Source organism: Crocodylus siamensis, chromosome 7, assembly GCF_052110815.1.
Source record: "Crocodylus siamensis isolate JL-2025a chromosome 7, ASM5211081v1, whole genome shotgun sequence".
Taxonomy (NCBI): Eukaryota; Metazoa; Chordata; order Crocodylia; family Crocodylidae; genus Crocodylus; species Crocodylus siamensis.
In genome coordinates this window covers 52,038,131-52,060,431 of record NC_143401.1, presented here as the reverse complement: position 1 = coordinate 52,060,431, position 22,301 = coordinate 52,038,131, and the positions used below count along the sequence as shown (strand labels likewise).

The 22,301-nt window shown below is 41.1% G+C and overlaps 2 protein-coding genes across 7 annotated transcripts in view; one reads left to right on the top strand and one right to left on the bottom strand.

Annotated features, from left to right (window-relative positions):
* CTNNA3 (catenin alpha 3) overlaps nucleotides 1-22,301 on the top strand; it is a 1,496,635-nt gene that overhangs the window by 465,463 nt on the left and 1,008,871 nt on the right. The gene's annotated exons all lie outside the window — the stretch shown is intronic.
* Nucleotides 17,541-22,301, bottom strand: part of LRRTM3 (leucine rich repeat transmembrane neuronal 3) — a 192,780-nt gene continuing 188,019 nt past the window's right edge. For both annotated transcript variants that reach the window (XM_090056882.1, XM_090056883.1), the window contains one exon: nucleotides 17,541-19,832. In XM_090056882.1, coding sequence (XP_089913008.1) covers nucleotides 19,623-19,832 — 210 coding nt within the window. In that variant the 3' untranslated portion in view covers nucleotides 17,541-19,622. The remainder of the gene's footprint in view (nucleotides 19,833-22,301) is intronic.

Here is a 22,301-nt window from a genome sequence, read left to right as displayed (position 1 = left end):
TCAGTTCCTGGGACACTAGACAGATTTGTTACCCCTTTCTCAGCAGGAGGCAGAGGTCACCCAACCCAGATCACTCAGTGTTTTCACTAAGGCGGCCTATGTCAGCCAACCAGACCCTGCCTCTGTTTACTGAGAGCTCTCTCAAAACACAGCCCTTTGGGCTTCAACTTCTACATACATTCCAACCTGGTTACTAGGATTGTGTTTCTTTCTACCCTTGACCAATGTGGTCAGCAGCCACCACCATATCTTGACTAAGCATAATCAAGAAGCTCTAACTGATCTTCCCAAGATGCCCTTCTTTTGTACAAAAGGTTAACACATAAACCTGGAGGCTGAACAAGAAGAAAGTTCAGTGCTAGAGTGGAGTGGGAATGTGTGGAGATATTGGTAGGGAACAGGAAGAAGCTGTGGATGACACTGATGCGGAAAAAAAATGGGGGAAGAAGGGGAGAGGGAGAAGGGTGGTGCAAAACCAGGAGGGGATGGGATGTTGGATATGGAGACAGAAGAGACTGGTGAGTGGGAAGAAAATAGTGGGGGGAAGGGTGGGGGGAAAGGGCAACTATAGCCTTAAAGGTCCTTAAAAATTTGGTGTGAGCAACAGGTATGAGGAAGAGTGGAGATAGAGTTGACAACTGCAAGCAGTAGTGTGGAGGAGCTTTAAAGTGGGAGGGATGAGGTATGCTTTCCTTCTCTCTTTCCTTGCCATGTTTTTATGTGTTGTGACTTTAAATGTGAGGAGTTTATTGACAGGGAAGATGTGGGACCAAACACCTTAAGAACCATCAAAGAGGATGTCCTATGTCTCCAAAAGTGTGGGATCCCTTGTGGGAATGAATACAGATATCTGAAGAACAGATGGAAATTGGGGTGGTCATGGTGGGTGGGGACTAATGAAGATAAGGTGGTAGGTGTGGCCATGTTGATTAAAAAGCCAGAGATCAAAGGTAAACAAGTGCAGGTGTTGGTGGAAGGAAGAATGCAGAGGGTGTTGATGGAGACAAGCGGGGTGGTGGTCAAATTGTTTAATGTATATGTTCTTGTGGAGAGGGATGGGTGGGTGGTACTATTTCAAAAGTTGGGAATGCATGCAGTGGGTGGGGAAGGCATGGAGTTATAGTTAGTGACTTCAATTGTATAACTGAGAAAGGAGACAGAGGAAGGGAGGGGGAGTTGGATAGTTTGTCAAAAATGTTGAAGAAAGTAATTAAGGAAGAAGATTTCTTGGATGCATGGGGAGGAGAGAAGGTGTTCATGAGAGTGGAGCTAGCGGGGAGGAAAACTTCATGGAGATTTTGTATTAGTCTCAGAAGAGGTGGTGGTCCATAAAAAAGAATTACAGGATGTGAGCTTTAGTGACCATTGAGTGTTAAGGGTGGAGATGCATGGAAGTAATGGGAAAGAAAAGGTCATTTGGAAGCTGAATTTCCAACTGCTTCAAGAAGAAAAGGTGTGTAGAGCTTTTACGGAGACATATGAAGAATGGAGAACTTTAAAGAATTCTTAGAGTAGGTGGGAATATAGGAGTATGGTTAAAAGACGAACATGTACATTTTTCATGAACATTGGTAGGAGAAGAGTGAGGGAGAACGTGACAGAGTTAGAATGGTGTCAAGAGAGGGTGCAGTGTTTGATTGAGGAAGTGGGGAAGGGGAGAAAGGTGAAAGAACAACAGGATGAGGCAAAGGTGAAGGTTGAGGAGTGGTTCAAAGAGAAAGCTACAGAAAAAATATTCTTAGCTAAGGTACCATGGCTGAAGAAAGGGAAAGAATGGAGTCCATACATTGCCTCAAGAATCAGGAAAGTAAGGGAAGAGGTGGAAAGAGTGAAAACGGAGGTTGGTGATTCTGTGGAAAGGCAGAAGGAAGTCTTGATGGCAGTGGCAGGCTTCTATGGAGATTTGTGTAGAAAGTGAAAGATTGATAGTGAATGGATGAGGAGGTTCTTGGAAACCATTACAGAAAAGTTGGAGGGAGGGAAGAGGGATGAGTAGGAAAGGAAATAAAAATAACAGATGGAAAAATGTTTGAAAACTTTTAAGGGGAATAAATCACCAGGGAAGGATGGACTCCCAGCTGGATTTTACATGAAGTTTTGGTCATGGGTGGGAAGGGATCTGATGGAATTTCTTAGGGAGATAAAGGAAGAAAAGAAGATCAGGGAAGAATTTGAAGCCAGGTAGTAATGCTAATTTACAAGAAGGAGGATAGAGAGTGCCTAAAGAACTGGAGACTGATAATTCTGTTGAAGACTGATTACAAATTATTGGTGAAAGTAGTAGCAATTGTAGCGGAATGCTGGGCTAGTGATTCCGGCACCGCGTGGGGAGCTGCAGGCTTTACGGAGCGGGCGAGCGCGTGGCTTGTGGGGCAGGATTAGAGGTAGCTTTATGACCGCCTTCGAGGTTCGCCGAGTTGGCGCAAGTAGACGACTTAGAGTAAGTTGTTAGTTTTCTATAATAAGTTTGTAGGATGTCTGTTGGTTCACGGGGTTCTGGAGTAAGCCCTTGCATTCTAACCTGATGGGCTAGGTGCGGCTGCCAACTCCTTAAGTCCCAGAACTGGTCAACAGCTCATTGAGATAGGGTGTTAGTGGTAGAAGTTATTACGGAGTAAATATAAGGTGAAGTAAAAATTTGTTTTATTCACTCACCTGGCCTCACCCTCTTACGAATAAGAGGGGAGATCGGCTGGAACGAAGTTGTAGTAAATATAAGTATAGAGAGCGTAGATATGCTGTCTAAACTATGAAGAGAGGCAGTTAAGAGGTGGAGTCTCCGATGTTTCTTCAGTTACAGTATGCCGGATACAAAGGGGGTCTGTTGGCCCACAGGGTTTACTAGCGAGCCCTTGCTTTCTACCCCTTGTGGGATAGGTGCAGCTACTCACTAGTTAGTCCTAGGGCTGGTCAGCAGCTCATGAACAGGATGATAGATAACAAAACTGTAACGCGGTGAATCGCTGTCAATTGTCGGATTTCTGAGGCCTTGGTTTTCGCTGGGATATGCCCAGGCGGGGAGGCTGAGGACTGGCTACAGGATGATCAAGTCCTGAAGGGTCGTTCAGTCGTCGTCTCTGCTACCTCTTGCCTCTATACCTCTTTATAGATGTTGGTTGGACTGCCTCTGTGACACTAACTATGATATAAGCTAAGCATACGGAGATAGGATAGTTTTCTTTTACATAATAGTTACTAGGTAGATTTTCTACATAAGTTTCGTTTCTGCAGGAATGACACTTATAGATAAGAAATGAAACTTACAAAATACGCATATGCAGCTTAATACAAGCATGGGAAAATATAAAGCTTTCATTTTGATTAGAAGCCAAAACTACAAGGTTACATAAATGTGAGAGTGCCACGTGGCAGTTATACAGAAATAAAATAAGACATTTACAGCAATAAGCATGAAAAGTGTATTGGGACAGGTAATACAGGAGAACTAAATGTGCAGTGTAAGGGAGAAGGATTGCACAAATGCACTGGGTGTTAAGGGATGCAGGATAGAAAGTGGAATGCAGGGTTGGCAAATTTTGATTTGGAGAAAGCATATGATAGGATAGCACATGACTTTTTGTTTGTGGTGTTGCTGAAATTTGGATTCCTGGAAAATTTGGTTGAATGGGTGAAATTGTTGTGTAGTAGAGCACAGAGTCAGGTGTTGGTAAAGGGAAATTTGAGCCAGGCTTTTCAAATCCAAATGGGGCTGAGACAAGGATGCCCCTTGTCACCCAGGATTTTTAATATGTGCTATGGAACTGCTACACAGAGGATAAGAGGGGATAAGATAATCAGTGAAATTAAAGTGCTGGGGGGATGGGAGGGGGAAGTGAAACGTATGCTGTATATGAATGATATTAAAGTGATGGTAAAAGACACTGAATCATTAGAATGGGTATTGAAACATGGAAGATTATGGGAAAGCTTCAGGGTCTAAAGTAAACAAAGCCAAGAGTGAAGTGTTGGGGGTTGAAAATTGGAGAGATTTGGGGAAGTAGGAGGTGAGAGTAGGAAGGAATAATTTGACATTTTTAGGGGTAGTATTTGATGTGGAGGGGAAGGGCACAAAAGAATGGGAAGAGGTAGGGACACGGATGAGACAGATTATGGAGTAAAAGGGTTTGTCATTTTTGGGGAAGGTTAAGTTGGTGAAGCAAGTGATATTACCAATTTTGTTGTTTTGGGGAGTAGTGTATCCTCCATCATGGATTCAGTGTAGGAGGATCCAGAGATAGAATAGTATATTCTCTTGGAGAAGTAAGACAGAACAAGTTGTAAGAAAACAGTTACATAAAATGCAGGAGTGTGGAGGATGGGAATTGTCAGATATAGAGATTTTTATCTGTGCACATTATAAGGATGGTGATGAGATTTAAGGTGATGGAGCAGGTTGGGAAAGTGGGAATTTTTGCAGGTTTTGGGCAGGGAAATGGCTGTAGAAGTTGGGATTATATGGGACAGGAGAGTGGGCTTGGAAATTACTGATGTACTATGGGAGGGCGGAAAGTCTTATTAGAGTGCAAGGTTTGGAAGGACTGGGGATGAAGGGCTTGAGAGAACAAGGAAGGATTTTGAAGATCAGAGGGAAGGATAAGGTGACAGAGGTGGGAGAGTTGATGGAACAGCAGGTAAGAAAGATATGGTGGGGAGAATGGGTAAAGATTTGAAAGGGGAGCACACAAACCTAATATGGAATATTGTGAGGAGAGTCTTGGCAGTATGAGAGATTCAACATAGGGATTGGGAAGAACAGCAACATGTCCATGGGAGAAGTGTGAGGGGAGGGAAGAATCTGTTATGCATTTACTTTGGGAATGCTTTTTTGCAAGCGAGGTATGGAGGAGGGTACAGAGACTTTTTACGCTTTCAGACTTGGGGAGCAAGATAAACTTTGAGACAGTGATGTATGGTTTATGTAAGAAAGGGGGTAAAGTGTGCATGTGGGCAACTTGTGTAAAAGTAGCACTGTAGAAAGTGCGGAACTTGTTGGTATTAAAAGGAAAGAAGTGTCCAGTGAAGGAATGCTTACAGTTTGCTCTGTTCGAGCTCAGATATTGCATGAGATAAGATGAAGAGGAGGAAGAAGAGAGTAAGAAGGAGGGGGCTTGGAGAAAAGCTGACTGGAGATATTTATTCAACTATGGAGAGAATGAAGATAGTGGTGAAGAGGAAACTTGAGAGAAGGAAGGGGGATGGTCTTGGAGATGGTATAATGATGTTATGTGATGCTGTGGGTAGGAAAAGTGAGATTTAATGTTACATTATTTATGCTTTAATGGATGTCACATGTAGGTATTTCTGAGACATTTTGGTTTTTAATAAATTTGTTTCTTATTTAAAAAAACAAAAAACAAAGGGATTACACATGCAGGAGAGATTTCCTTGTAAAGAGAGTCTGGAATCACCCTATGTATTTTTTAAAAAGTTTTTTCATCTGGCTCATTCCAAAGAAGTGTACTCTGGCTCATTCCAAAGAAAAAATTGCAGAAAAATTCTTTCCTATCATCACTTAAAGTTGTGGCAGAATAACAACAAATAATTCCAGAGAGCCTCCACAAAATCACATTCCGTTCACCATTACCTTTAGCTAGCTCTTCATGTTCCTTATCATTGGTGGTGTAGCAAAACCCCCAGTTTTCGTTTTTTTAATACATGCATACATACATACATATATTATTAAGTTTGTATTGATTTTTACTGTTGTATATTATATTATCATTTTTGTATTGATTTTTATTGTTTCACATGGATATTGTATGGTTTAGGCCTGTGTTTGTAAGTGAACCAAAGTCATGTCAAGTTTCCATTTTATATGTCAAGCCTCCATCTTCTGTCCTCTGCCTGGGCATCCCATATTGCAACTGTATGAGTCACGTACCCCTCTCATGTAAATTGGTTCCTGGATGAATGAGAATGATTGGGAATGATTGAAATACAGTGGTAGCAGGCCTCTACTGAATGGCCTGTAATGACTGGGCTATCACTTTGCATTGATTCATCCAGGAACCACGGATCTCACCTAGGAACAGAGACAAGAACCCAGCATTTGGAAGACAAAAGACCCTGCAGAACCAGCAACTCTACCATTGTACCCCACCATTACAGACACCTGAAACTGCACATCCCTGCATGGAGCACACATGCTCAGTATGCCAGGGGCTGACCCTTGCCTGGGCATGCCTCCGGTCACTAGGGTCACACACAAAAAGGGGCAGTGAAGAGAGACCCAGTGGGACTCCCTCTCCATCTGGACTAGCACCATGCCACACCACCTATCCACGCAGAGGCCCTCCCGGCAACCCCCCTCTAGACAACACCTACTGGACAAGGACCCCTTTCCAGCCTGGATAGGTAGCTATCACCTCCCACCCCCTCTTCAACCAAGGACTTGGACTCTGCTTCTCTTCCCTACCTGAACTCCAGCTCTTTCACTGAGTCTCTTTTTCCTGCTGCCATTGTGAGTGCTTGTGTGTGTGTGTGTGTGTGTGTGTGTGTGTGTATGTGTGTGAACCAGTAACTTCATGGGGCTATGTAGTGTGTTGTCTGTGTAATGAGACTGTTATTTGGACTTCTAAGTTGGGTTTTGCTTTACTGTGGTTTGGCCCTGCTCCAATCTCTGCTCCTTGCCCCTCTAACTTCTGTCTCATTTCTCCATCTCCTGCTTCTGGCTTACTGCCAAATCCAACACCTGTCCTGAGCTCCCCTCTGCCTCCAAACCCCCTGCTTCTTTGCCACTGTCTTATCCCCACTGCCTTTTCCTTTCCCCCTGAGCAACCAGGTTTCTGCCTCAGTTTCTTTCCTGGCTGTCTCCTCCTTGCCACCACTTATCTGCCCCCACCCCTGCAATATCTCAGCTGTCTACCTCAGTTTCTAGCCCCAGTCTACCTTAATTAAACCCAAACCTCAGTTCCTCAGCCAGCTTCTCTGTAATCCACTGGTTCTAATCCTGGGTCTGGCAACTTTCACTTCCTACACTCTCTCTCTTTAACCCGAACCTTCCCCCAAGTATCCCAGGTACCCCAAGCACATACATACACATTGTACCATCCAAGTTAGGAACGTACCTGTGTGTATGTGTAGGTGAGTTGTATGTGTGTGAACTGGTGAGTGTGTGTGTGTGTAGTTGGCATTATGTGCATGATATACAAATTAGTGATTCATAGATTCATAGAAGTAGGTTTGGAAAGGATCTTGTAGATCATCAGGTCCAATGTCCTGCCCTGAGCAGGAGAGAAAAACCGGGCTCAAATGACCACAGCCAGGTAGATGTCAAGCCTCCTCTTAAAGACCCCAGGGTAGGAGCCATCACCACTTCCCTTGGAAGTTGGTTCCAGATCCTATCCACCCTGACTAGGATGGCTAGTGCCTTTGGATGTTTAGTCTAAATATACTCTCTAACAACTTGTGGCCGTTATTCCTTGTTACCCCAGAGGGCGCTAGGGGGGAACAAGGTCTCTCCCAAACCCCACTGGTCCCCCCTAGTGAGTTTATAGGTGGTCACCAGGTCCCCTTTCAGCCTTCTCTTTTGAAGGCTTAACAGGTTAAGGTCCCATAGCCTCTCTTCATAGGGTCTGCCCTGCTGTCCCTGGATCATGCAGGTGGCCCTCCTCCAGACCCTCTCAGTGCTGTCCACATCCCTCCTGAAGTGTAGCGCCCAGAACTGAATGCAGTACTCCAGCTGCGGCCTGACCAGGATTGCATTGAGGGGGAGGATCACCTCCTTGGTCCTGCTTGAGATGCATCTGTGGATGCACGACAAGGTACGGTTAGCCCTACTGACCTGCACTTGTCAGTATTGAAACCCATCCTGTTTTCATTACCCCACCCCTGTAACCTGTCCAGCTCCTCATGTAATCTGTCCTTCCCTACTAGCGTGCCCACTTCACCACAAATCTTGGTATCATCAGCAAATTGGCTGCTTTTCACCCCATCATCCAAGTCACTAATAAAGAAATTGAACAGTGCGGGCCCAAGGACCGACCTTCCAGGTTGAAAAAGACCCATCCACCACTACCCTCTGAGTATGACCCTTCAGCCAATTTGCAATCCATCTGACTGTGTAGGCATCAATGCCACAGTCACCTAGTTTTTTAATGAGAATGGAGTGGAAGACAGTGTCAAAGGCCTTGCTGCATTCCAGAAAGACTACATTCACCGTGACACCTGCATCCAATGCTTTTGTGACCTGATCGTAGAAGGCAATCAGGTTGGTCTGACAGGACCTGCCCCTAATGAAACTGTGCTGGTTGCTCTTGAGCATCATCCCTGCTGCTGGCTTATCCCAGATGCGCTCCTTGATAATCTTCTCAAAGAGTTTCCCCAGGATTGAAGTAAGACTAATGGGCCTATAGTTGCCCGGGTCCTCCCTCTTCCCTTTTTTAAAGATGGGGACCACGTTGGCTTTCTTCCAGTCATCTGGCTTCTGGCCAGAGCACCATGAGTACGTGTAAAGCCATGCTAGGGGCCCTGCAATAACCCCTGCCAATTCCCTCAACACCCTGGGGTGGTGAGCACCTGAACCTACTGATTTGAACATGTTCAGCCCTTCCAGAAGCTCTCTAACCTGGTGCTCCCCGACCTTAGGCCTGGCGGTGTTTTTCCTGAGTCCATCTGGAATCTTGGTCAGGGAGTCCCAGTCCCTGCACAAGAAAATGGAGGCAAAGAATTTGTTAAAGAGGTCTGCTTTCTCCTGTGATCTGTGATCTGTGTCTAACTTTTGGGATGTATAGTGTATGTGCTTGAATTGGTGATAGGTATGCATGTGCCTATGCTGTTATGGATGTGTATGTGCCTGAGCTGGTAGTGTGTGTGTGTATGCACCTAATTGATTTGTGTGTTTGTATATGTGCAATTATGTCACACCTGCCTGTCTAACAGTGCAATATTGAGATCCTGAGAGTTGGCCTGACCCCACAGGGCAACAGTGGGAAAAGTTAGAATCTGGACTGTAGCATAGTTAGTTGCTAACTCCCTGAAATACAATTGCACATTGTACCTTAGTAAGACTGAGTTTATAATGCATAGGAATAAATTATGTAAATGAATATACATTGATCCCAATTTATCTCAATACAGTACATTGCATTTGCTTAACTAGCTTAAACAAAATAGAGTGGCTGATTTTTTTTAGTGGGAGGGGGTGTAGTCACAGCATATAGGCACTAAATTCAGTACATAGTGAATCCTGTGCCATGTGGAGGCACAGAACTGCATGACTGGACAGCTGGGCAAGTGGGGAGGGGAGCTTCTATCTGCAGAATGGGGTAGATGACTGTGGGGGTGTATATGGGTGGCCGTGAGGTTTCTGGGTGGGTGTGGACTGCACATCATCAGGCCAGGCAAGCTCCATGCCTCCATATGGGGCTTCCAGTACTCCACCGGGAAACAGCATGTGGAGGCAAGCAGGAGCTGGCTTGGCCTAATGGCACATGGCTCCTGCTTGCAGTGCTGTGAGTCCCATATGCAGGCATGGAGCTAGCCTGTTTTGGTGTGAAGGCAGATGCCAACGGGCTGGGCTCGGCTGACTCTGTGACAGCAAGTGCAGGTCCTGGGACTCAGCCAGAGGTGCTTGCTGCTGAGGGCTCTTCCTGCCATTGCTGTGAGTGCCCCAAGGGCCTGCCACCTGCTGCTGCTGAGCCACCAGCAGTGGGGGCTTTGCATTATGGGGGGAAGGATCTGTGGTAGGGGGGCCCACACCCACCTATGATCCCTATGCACGAACTCCCACACCCCTTCACAACACCCCCAACAAACCCCACACCTTCCCACAGCCCCCCACACATCCATACCCCTCACATCCCTTCACAAATGCCTGCAATGCACACACAAGCCACCCCCATCCCTAACCATACAAAGTACTTGCATATATTTTGAAGAAAGTTCAAATAGTGTCATATTTAGTTTAATGTGTAGAAAAAATTAAAATGTAATTAATTTTGCATAATTTTGAGCTTTCCTATGCATAATTTTGAATTTTTCTGTGCATAATTCCCTGGGCTGTAAATTTTGTATAAGATTCCATTTGAGAAGGGGCAAGGCATCACTAGTTCACAACTTTATAAATTGCATTTGGAAGGTGTTTCCTGGTCATGACAATGGTTTTTTTTTACAGGTTACGTTTTCACCAGCTTTTTATGATTCTAATCTTTGGAGAATAAACCAAACCAACATAAGCTTACCTTGTTACTTGGATAGTTGAGAATTGGTGTAATTCTTGTCCTGCACACAGTTTCTAAATCACCAGTGATCTCTTTCTTTCATGATAAGTACAGTTGTTTCTGCTATTCCAGATGGGGATTACAATAGTATCATTCCTTTTAATTTGTAGTAATTTAATTTTAGAACTGTGTATTGCAGCATTGTACAAACATTGATTACATTAATTTTTTATTGATATAATGATGTCTCTGTGAAGCCGTTAGAGCAGTGGTGCTAAGCCTTCTGGTACAGCAGGCTAGATAAATAGTGCAGAGACAGCCCATGGACTGAATTGATTCTGGCTTAATTTTGTGTACCAGATCCAATGTATAGCTCAATTTGGATATCTATATGCTGATCTGACCCCACCAGATCTGGTGATGGATTGTCTTTGTGTGCCAGCTCTATTGCACACAAGCACAATCTAGCTCACAGGTCCACATCATCCAGCTTGCAAGGCTCCCCATGGGTCCAGAAATTTGGAAGAAGAGACCAGCAAATAACACTGCCATTGCTCCCCTGCCACCAAATTTCAGATCTGTGTATCTCCCCATGGGCCAGATATGACCTCTAGATCAAAGGTTGAGCACCACTGCACTAGAGCATAAGTATGGCACTACCTGGTCAGACCAATGGTCCATTTATCCCAGGATCCTGTCTTTGACAGTGGCAAGTAATAGAAGTTGTAGAGGGGAGATACTCCAACTGTGGCCTGTCTATGAATGGAGCATATCTAGATTGACCCCATCTCCTGTCATACCTTCCCTGTCATCAACTATATCAGCCATTAGCAGGTGCATGACAAACAGGTCTAGGGAGGTGATACTTCCCCTCTATACAGCATTGGTCAGGCCACAGGTGGAGTGCTGCATCCAGTTTTGAGTGCCACACTTCAAGAGGGATGTGGACAACCTCGAGTGGGTTCAGAGGAGGGCTACACACACGGTTAGAGGCTCGCAAGCAAAGCCCTATGAGGAGAGATTGAAGGCCCTGGGTCTCTTCAGCCTCCACAAGAGAAGACTGAGAGGTGATCTTATGGCTGCCCACAAATTCATCGGGGGGTGGGGGGCACTAAGCAATAGGAGTTGCTCTGTTTATCAGGCACCCTCGGAGTAACTAGGAACATCGGCCACAAACTGACGTAGAGCAGATTTAGGTTAAACATTAGGAAGAATTTCTTTACGGTAAGAATTACCAAAATCTGGAATGGGCTTCCAAGGGAGGTGGTGCTCTCACCTACCCTGTGGGTCTTTAAAAGAAGGCTAGACATACACGTGGCTGGGGTCATCTGACCCCAGTGCTCTTTCCAGGTCAGGGGGTCAGACTTGATGATATGCTGAAGTTCCTTCTAACCCAAACATCTATGAATATCAGAGTATACATCCTTGATTGTTCTGTTTAACAGATCCTAATGGACCTGTCACTGTCCCAATTTGTCCAAACCCTCTTTTGAACCTGGTTATAATATCTGCTTCTACAATCTTTTGTGGCAATGAGGTTTACAAAAAAATCCCTGCACTTATTGCAGTCAATGGAAAAACTTCCATTTTACACCAGTGAATGTTTTATCTAGTCTAAGTGTTTTTGCTTTTGTTAGGTTTTTATCATTATCAGTATATCATTATATTATTCATTTTAGCAAAAGTTCCATTTTCTATTCAAATCTACTTTTTAAGTAAAGAAGGGTAATGAAATTTCATGCACAGCCAACACCCACACATTTTATGTTAGCATATAATGCATAAAAGGTGTGCCAGCCCAATGGTACTGAGACATAGTACAGCAGTTTTTTTAATTCTTTGGAGTAGAAGTTGTCATTATTTTGTTCAGGCTTATCTGGTACAGACAGATATTTAACAAGGGGTACATCTTACATAGCTATTGAACTCTACATGCATGTATGTTGATTGTGAATTGGCTTTTATTTTCTTTGGGTTCACAGTTTTATGTATTTTTCCATTATAATTTTGCATTTAAGGAAAAATTAGGGGAATCCTTCTGCTGATTTTATACCAACTGTAACATACCAGAGTTGTAACCCAAGGGTCTGTAGTCCTGTGAAGAAAGTTTGTCTTTTATTGTGAGTGGTTGTGTTCAAATTGTGTTAATAGAAAGTGTAATGAGGTAACATCTTTTAGCCAACAGTGTATTCATAAATTAATTCTTACAATTCTTTAAAGGAAAATTCAGAAGGGAAGCAAAATTGATCTTAACTCAATGTTTTGTTCAAGAATCATTTAGATTCAGGTTATCCAAAAAGAAATTCCAAGGCCAAATGCATCACATGGAAACTGAAACAGTGACTCATGGCTGTCTTCCAGTTTCTTGCTGCAGATATGGAAGAACAGCCTGAGAAACTGAGTCTGAATGTTCCAGCTAGGCATGGTTGGAACATTTGTGGCAAAATGCCAAACATTTCATTATATAGTAGAGACTGGTTTTGATGGGATTTTTTTGGAAGGAGAAGACTCCCATTTCCACAGCCAAGGCTACTGCCCCACGATGTAGAAAATCCTGGTTCAGATCTGGAATCTGCTTGATTCAGTGATTGGGGATAACCCCCCACCCCCATGCTCTTATGAATCAGTCAGAGCTGGGACTTGAATTTAGTTTTTCTACATTTTTGGTCAGTGCCCTAATCAACAGGCTTCAAACACATTGGGGAAGGGAGAAAGAAATAGAGAGCTTGGACTTCAGAAAATAATAAAAATAGATGGCAGAAATTTGACAGTTCCTTTTTTCAGGAAAATATTTCAAAGACTTTGCTTTCATTCCAATATTCAACACAAGCTAATTCTAAAACCTCAGCATTTCTTATGGAACAGAATTATCCTCCTCCAGCCGTCATTTGTTCCCTACTCAGCTACTAGTAATCAGCTCACTCAGGAGGCTGCTTCAGAAGCATAACATCATGTCAAGTAGCATGCAATGTTGATAGGACTTGAGTTCTGGTCCATCATTGACTTTTCTTTATTGATAGAGGTCACCCTTATAATTAGTTTGTGTTTTCTAAGCATCACAAATATTCCCAGCTTCCTTGGGATATAAGGCATTATCAGGATATGGCTGCTGGTGTCACTTAATTGTAAAGTGGAGATTGATCTTATTGTTGAGTCTGTTTTTATTGTTTTCCAGATCTTAATACAAGGAGACAATATATGAAAATGTCCTTCTTTAAATTAATAACATATAGGCTCAGTCTCTTTTGTACTCATTAAATTGTTGCTGAAAATATAGAGGTTTGTTTGGGAAGTGCATTTTTGGTTTGTCCATGTAATTAAATCATCTTCTATTACTGCACATTCCAATTTGATTACAAAGACAGCAATAATGACAAGATAGAAATGGAGCTAGAAAAGATATGTACTGAATAAATTGAAACCTTTTAAAAAATTATTCTAGGTCAGGGTGGGCAATTATTTTGGGTGGAGGGCCGCTTACTGAGTTTTGGCAAGTGGTCAAGGGCTGCATGGGTAGCCCTGCCCCTTGAAAGGTGCTCCGGCCCCTGGTCACCATCTTGTGACCAGAAGTCCCACCCCCTAATGCCTGACCTTTGCCACCAGAAGTTCCTCCCCTTGCCCCCGGAAATACTCCTTTCAGCAAGGGATTTTGTCATCTCAGAACCAGAAAAATACCAAATTATATTCTAAAAAGTGATCATCTACAACTTTAATTTGATTTCAAAAAATATTTTTGCCCTCATTTACATGTATTTGTGTAGAGGTGACTGCACATGTATTTGTGTGTATGCAGAGGTGACTGCACCATAGCTTAAAATGAAGTCATATTCTTGTATATTGTTGGGGGTGCTTATAGGTTTGTAGGGGCTGTGGGTGTGTGGGTATGTGGGGTGTGGGTGGGTATGGGGGAGGGTGGCTGGGGTTTGTGTATGGCAATGCAAGGGGAGGCATAGGTGCATGTGTATGGAGGGGCATGCATGTGGGACTCACCCTATGAACACACACACACACACTGCCCCATGACTGCACACACACACACATACACACACACTGCCCCGTGCCTACAGACACGCACATACTCTGCTCCTGTGCCTGTCGACATACGTGCACACACACATACACACCCCTACCAGCATGGTCCCATGGTCCACAGTCTGGGGATGCAGCTGGGAGCCACAGCCACGTGGTACTGGAGTAAGGCCTGGGCAGGAAAGCATGGAACTGGCTGAGGGTGGGCAGGGATGAGATGCTCAAGCCTGCAAGCCTGCTGAGGGCTTCCTCTGGGTCCTACTGCCTCTTTCTCCAGCGAGCTTTGACAGGGAGCCAACACAAATAAATACTAATTTACTAAATTTTTACAGGCTCTGTGGGCCAGATAGAATGGCCTGGTGGGCTGAATCTGGCCCGCAGGGTGTATTTTTCCCGCCCTTGTTCTAGGTCATATTCCCTTTTGCCAGCTCTACCCCCTTTTTAACTTTTGTACTGTTAGTTCTTCAGAAAAAGAATTGTTTTTTTTCCTACATCTTTGTACAACTAGTCTCTTTTTAATATTTTGTACAGCAGCAAGTGCTTTGGGATACTGTAGCAGCATTAACACAGGCTTTCATTTTTTGTTTGCTTTCTGGAGACCAACTAAATTATTGCTGTTATTTTTTTTCCTTTTTGCTCTGTCTGTCTCTCATTGCTCTCCTAGGTGGACCATTTATCATTCAGAGGGTTTTTTTGTTTTTCATTTTAACCAAAGGAAGAATTCTAGTTATGTTTATTTTTATCTATATTATTGGAATTTTATTCACCTGCTTGACCTCCTCATCTAGTCAATCTCTCTCCAAGGTTAGAGTATGATACTTACCATATGATTTTGCATATAGCATGCCCCAATGTATACTATTCACGTTGTTTTTGAAGGCAGTGAAAAGAAAAAAAAAATCTTCCATGCAGAAACTGGGTGCATCTACATGAGATGTTTACTGTAGAGCTGACTAATTATCTCTGCAATAAATGCCTTAGCATCTACATATGTGGCCCTATTAAGCAACAGTAAACTAACAAACTTTTCCTTAGGATAGTACTTGTAAATACTAATGTTATCCTACTGTGACATTCTTTAGTGCATAGCAACACACATGTAGACACTGACTTGACTGGCTGGAACACAAGGGTGCTTCAGTGCAGGGACTGCCTGCTGGCTAGCCCTGCATTGGAGCACCCTTGTGCCCCAGTCAGTTCCTCCACAGCATGTTGAGCTGGGTTAGAGCAGCCCTGCGGTGGCAGGCTAACCCTCTGGGCTTCCTGCCACCTTGGGCTGTCCTGCTCCAGCTCAATGTTCTGTGGTCATGGGTGCACATTCAAATGGTATGCCTGGGAGCAATAAACTCTGGCATGATATGTTATTTCTGCATGTTATTTGCATGTGTAGATGCATCCACTGAGTAGTAGCATCTAGAAACCCCAGATGGATGAAGTCTGCAGACTGGCATGGTGATATCAGGTCTTTGTGCAGTGTCCAACCCTATTCTTTATCTCCAGGATTGTGTGCTGGGTGGGTATGACCCAGACTACTGGGTCAGTGGCTGTGACCCCATGTCTCAGGTTTGCTGCCATGTGCTAGGTCCAGCCACAGACTGGTCTCAGCCCTGGCTTGATCTTGTGTGCAGAGCCATGTCATCTAGCCAGGAGACCTCCCATGGATCCCAAAGCCAACCCAATTAATGCTACCACCAAATTTCTGGACTTGTGGGGACCCCTTTTTCTTTCATACCCTAATTTTCATTGGTTTTGGGGAAAACCAAAGGGGCAGATCATCTGCAAGAAAACACAGTATTTTGCATACCTCTCCTATTTCTATGGATTATAGGTCTATACATCCATGCATTATAGTTGCATGATGCAGACTTCCTCTCCATTCTGCCCTTTGCAATTAAGTATGAACATCTCATAGCACCTATGGAAGATCCCCAAATATTAGCCCCTTCCCCATGTGACATACATGTATGTCATACTCACATGTGCAACTTTCTATTCATCCATTCTCTTCTGTAGTTAATCTGAGCACTTCATGATACTCTAGGGAGATGTTTGGGAGGTTACATGCAAATATGAGCTTCTGAGTGCATCTGGGGAGTCTTTTTGACTTAATTTTAGTCTCCCTGAGCACATTTATTAGGGTGCTGATCAGGTAGTTAAAAAAATATAAAAAATGAGATTTGTATCATATGTAAGGATTTTTAACAAGGACTTTGACAATTTGGCTAAAGAAACAGACTTGTCATTCTTCTCTAACAAAACAAAAATGGCACCTAAAAACTGTCATTAATGTTCAGGTAACTTATTCCTGCTTTTGCAAAAGTGAAAGTGCCAGTTTGTTTCCCTTTCTTTGGTTGGAAAACATTGCTGTGAAATAAAAAGCTTCTCGTTAGAAGGCGTCTCCTAGCAAAACTGTCACCTTTAGTCCTCTTGGCAGATATCCTTTTTGTTCAGAATAATAGCTTTCAGATGCATGTTGTCAACTAAAACAATCATATCCAGATATGCCGGTAAGACTTCATCAGGGCCAGCTAGGTGTTCCACTTCTACTTGGGACACTGAGGAGCTGTGGCCACCTGAAATGAAAAGCTGTAGCCACCTGGAATGTTACTAGGAATTTCTTGGGATAATAAAGCTGAGCATGGTCACTGGGGAGTTATCAGATTTGCTGATCCTGGTATTGGTCATTATGGCAAAATAGTAGCTGAGTAGTCACCCATGGTTGTTTTCACACTAGCTGTTGAGCTATGGCCTTCTCCTGAAGTTGTGTTGTCGAGTATTGCAGAATGTGCTCATAAACCCATCCTCCCCATTTCAGATTTTCACATTGTTTGGTGCCCCAAATGGAAGAAATGTACGGAATCCTTGAAGATATGAGATTTTAAAGCAGTGGCAGGGAGTGTGGACCTTATATTTTTATCATAAATGTTTGAGGGAAATGAAGTGGGAGGAGGTAACAGTAGGAATAAAGAATGTATAGAACATAAAAGGACATGCAGGAATAAGGTAACCAAACTGACCCTTTTGGGGAGAACTGGTGTTCTTATTTTAGCCCAACTATATAGACCACATATACATACTAGGACAACTGAATGTAAACCCTTGAATAATAAAATGATTCATGTAATAGGAGGTAATTTTTTTCTAAAGCCCAAATATAATTTTAAGACTCCAGGGTTGTTCCCTTTTATAATTCACTTTAACATTTTCAAATTGTGCATAGTAAAATTTGAAAATTATAGGCAAGGATCAGATATTCAAGAAACCATCCTGTCAATGCAGTGAAAAAATAGGAAACTGAAAAATAGTGAAAGTTAAGATAAGTCTCAAAAATGACAAATAATATGTTGAATAGCAAATAATTTATGCAAAATGTTACAAAATCTAAGATGCTAAATAAATAACCGATACAATGTACTCTATTTTGACATTTTTTTTCCATTGAAAAGATAGTGAATGCAAATTCCTTTGTTAACAATATTCTGAAGGTATTTTTTCTTATAATAGTTGCCTTATACTTTTGTACAAATAACTGAACTGCAATTTTAAATTTCAATTTTATGCTTGAAGCAACACTAAAATATAGTGGGAGAAACATTCAGAAAAATAGATTTATGGTTATATATTTTTCTTTATTATAAAAAAGTTGCTAGTACTATATGAAACTCATGTCTCAACTTTTGAAAGCCACATATTTCTCTTCCTAATTTTAACCAGTCAGCATGGCGAATGGATTTTCTGATTTATGTATTTTTCATGATTATGGTGTGAGAATACAATAATTAAATTTGTCTTAATATGGTATTAGAAGAGATTCTGAAGCTTTAAAACTTGAAGAATAAAATATAATAATTCTTCAATGCAAAGATCAAATGCTAGTTAAATCAAAAGAGGATATGATTTGCTATAGATTTAATATTACTATTTTAATATTTAAAGATCTTTTTTGGTAAATTGAACTACCATAATATTAAGAGACTATTAATCTTTACCTTTTTGTTTTCCAGATTAATGCATATTTTTGAACAAAGGTTAGTTTTTCACCTTTTGAGAAATAGTTTAAGTGCTAGGAGTAGTTTAATTGTACGCACCAGGGACGGATTACTGTTTGATGGCTTGTTCCTGTCCCCACTGATGTCAATGGCAATTGACTTTAATAGAAGTAGAGTTTGGCCCTAATGCCCTACTTGTGAAATTTTAATGTCATATTCAAAATGCTATGTTGTGGGTAAGAAGAAAATCACTTAAGTTTTTTGTGCATCTTCTTCAAGAAGAAGGGTGTTTGTGCCCAAAAGCTTGGAAAGAACAATTTTTCTAATTATTTAGTTGGTCTAATAAAATATATCACATTTACCCAAAGAATCTTGTCTTCTTCAAGATGGCTTTTCAAATGGTTTCTAACATTTACAGATGAAACCTTTAAATAAAATTCAGAGATGCCTGAGTTGGCAGGTATTTCTTTTAGAGAAAACCTTGTAGAGATAGATGACTACCTTATGACTACCAACCCACTTGATGATGAAATGCAATGAGACTTAATACAACTTTATCCTTGGCAATTAATAGCTGCATCTTCTAAGGGTATGAAACCTCATTACTATGGTTACTGCCTTTGTCTCCATTGTAGCGTTGTCCACAGTTCATTTTTTCTTTAATACAATACTACACAAAGGAATAAAATAATGAGCCGTTCATTCAGAAATGTGTTGTTAAAATATCCCTCTTTATCATTACATTTCACTGCTTTAGAAATCAGGCTGTAATTCAAGGCATCAGTTAAGTCTGAGAAGAACTGTTAAAAAAATTCTTTGAGTTTTCATTTATAAGAAAACTTGTCTATGTATTGAAGAATCGCTCACAAGCTTGAACAATTAAACCATCCTTTTGGTTAATGTATTATTTCTGGAACAAGTAGATAAAATTCTACGCAGTAAGCATGGTAAAAATCATGTTCTGCACAGCACAGAATTTTAGAGTAAAGTTTTCTGGGCACAAAAGCAGTAACAAAACAGTCCCTACAAAACAACGTAACTGAATAACACAAGAAATAACTTTTGTTAATTTAAAACTTTCAAAACTGAAATTTGTAAAGTAAGATGTAATTAAATTATGGTACTGTACATACCAGCTGTTCTTGGTAATTGAAACTTTACAATATGAAAAATACATTACATCTGTACAGATTTACAGGTAGGTAGGATGAGTTTTGAAAAAAGATTCACTTTAAGGGTCATACTCTGCTTTAAGTCAAAAAATACTGCACAACTTAGCTAATTACAAATTGTAGACTTGAAACAATTCATGTCCTCATCTGTAACTCTTGGTTCTTCTTTTGATCGAATAGGGATTTTAGAATCCATATCAGAATGTCTCCATTATTTTGTACTTCATCTTACTTCAAGTTTGATTACAGCTTTCTGCTACAAGTAAAATAAGTTACGCCAGTGGCTGATTGTGTTCACTGATTCGTGCTGTTGTTGTTATTGTGCTCAAATCCAGATCAGTCTCTAGGTGTGTTTCCATTGTTTCTTCCTGTGCATTCAATTCATAGGGCTTATGAGAGAGAAGTTCATGATGTACGCCACAGTAACTTATTGTTGGCTGGTCGTATGCTAGAAATGTTGAAACATTCATAGATAAAGGTATCTGGGGGGAAATGAATATGAAGAATAGTTAACAAAAGACATATCAACTTTTGTGTATGTGAATCTGTTGGTCAAGAAAATGATTATTTGAAAACATTGGCTAGAGGCATGCTGACTGTGAGAATTCCCATACATATATATCTTTGTTAATGTTGCTCAAAGCTGCCTGTCTAGTCCTGGGCCTGAGTATTTCTATCTAGAAGTATGTGTGTGAGTGCGCACATGTGTACTGAGATGGTCTTATGGATGAAGACCAAGACAAATAATCTTCATAATGTATGCATTCAACGCTAGAAAATATATAGGGGAAGGTACTACTTAGTGGGACTATGGAATTAATACTACCTAATTGGGAAGCTATGGAATCTTTCAAGTAGAATTTGCATGACTTCCCAACTGTAAGTAGTTATAGGACCTTTCTTGAATATATCATACTTCATGGCATCTTTTCAATGTAGACAAATATCTAGAGACTATCATGTTTACCTAGATTTGTATCCAGTATAAATTTGAAACACCTAGATTTGCATCCAGTATAAATCTGAAACCAGCAGGACTCCACAGGTAAGAGGCCAATTTGATGAAACAACTGCCACTAATGTGGAAGTTTCTTCCTCCCCACCACATGATTTTATTTTATTTTAGACTGACAAGTCATTCAAATTTTCTTTCATCTTTGACTGTTTTTTTTTAGTCTGTTTAAGAATCTGAAATATACAGTTATCTCAAATACACCTCAGATTCAGAGATGAAAAACACAAATCTTTGGATTATAACTATTTCTACCAATAATTCTTTCACTCTATAAAAATATCTGTATGAAGGATGAAGAGTATGAAAGGTGGGGTTTGTATTAAAAAGGATGTTATGAGTCATGCATATTCAGTATTTTTATTTAACCCCTCCCCACAGATTTCCAGTTGATTATAAAACTTATGTTTTCTATATGCTACAGATTTATCACATTTTAATGTTCCATTGCTGCTTTGAAATCCACCCTTTCTGAAGACTGATGATTGATAGAACTGAATTTAAGGGTACCTGCAGCACCTAGATGCATATTTAATGATGGCTACTACTGTCCAAGTCTGATGTATTTCCTCATCTAATTATAAAAAACTAATCCTAAATATAAGGTGTTTAGGGAATGAACATGATTAAATATTGATGTATTAATTGCATGATGTATATTTGGGATGGTTTTATCATGTAAACGGGGATCTTTTAAGATTATTGTAAAATCCTATATCGTTAATTTGTTATAGTCCACAGTACATGCTTTGTCTTTTACTTAACCTTTTTGACTGATTCCATGTAAAAAAAAAAGAATCCTTGAGTCTTTAGTATGTACTAATATAATATGATTAAGAAGTCAGTGCTGACTGCAGAGTGTAAACCCCAGTTCAGGAAAGCATTTAATCACATACTTACATTCAATTGACTCGGGTTGCCCTTCATCTCCTTTAACAAAATGGCAACCTTATTATTGACAATATTTATCTAGCATCAGGAATATATGCAAAAACAGTCTAATTTACTGGATTACAGCAATTATTTTCTAGTCTCTTAAATTTTAATGAAATGATTTCCTCTGCTGCTTTTCATTCTTTGGTTTCCATGTAGTAGTGCAGTGCTGCAATACAAATCAGACTATTTAATGTCACTATAAATGTTGTCACTAACTGTATACATGTCCTTCATTTTGAATAATGGTAAACTCTTAACCTAGTCCTCTGAATGCTTATGTTAAGGCTACTGCTCATGCTTGAAAAGCATTTGGTGGTTACGGTATTCCTTCTGGAGGGAAGAGCTTTGGTTTGGCTTCCAACACTGCTTTTGCATTTTACAATAGTCATTGCTTGAGAAATGGAAAAAAACTATAGCAGAGCCATGAACCCTGAACTCCACAGGCACTCCCAAGGCTGTTTGTGCCTTTTTTGTTGCATAATCATTGCTTGAAAAACAGAAATACCCTTTTCAACAGGATGGAAACCCAGGGATGTCCTCTCCAAAAGAGAGGGTCAAAACTGCTAGGTTATATAGACAGACTCTACACAACTTACTCTTCTACTCCTCAGTGACTCCTGCACTCTTGGCTACCAAGTCTTTCAGCTTCAACTGAAAGAAAGGGAAGTACCCTGACATGGTTTTTCTTATTATTTGCTACTTTTGTGCACCTGTGGTGTTTCTAAATCACTCTCTGGAAGACTCTAATGCTTCTTGTTCTCTGTATAGAGTGCCTAGCTGTTAAAAGTTGAATCACTCTTAGGCATCTCTGAAGTGTCTTAATTTAATCTATAGGGATCTTTGACACCTACAGGTTATTTTGAATCATCCTCTGAGAGCATATTCTCAAAAGGTGGCAGGACAAATAGTAAATCAGAGCCCTTTGTATTTAATTCCATAGTTAATATGCAATGTGTAGTCTGTGACTCTGTACTGGGTTTTAGCTTTTAGTTATTTATTTCTA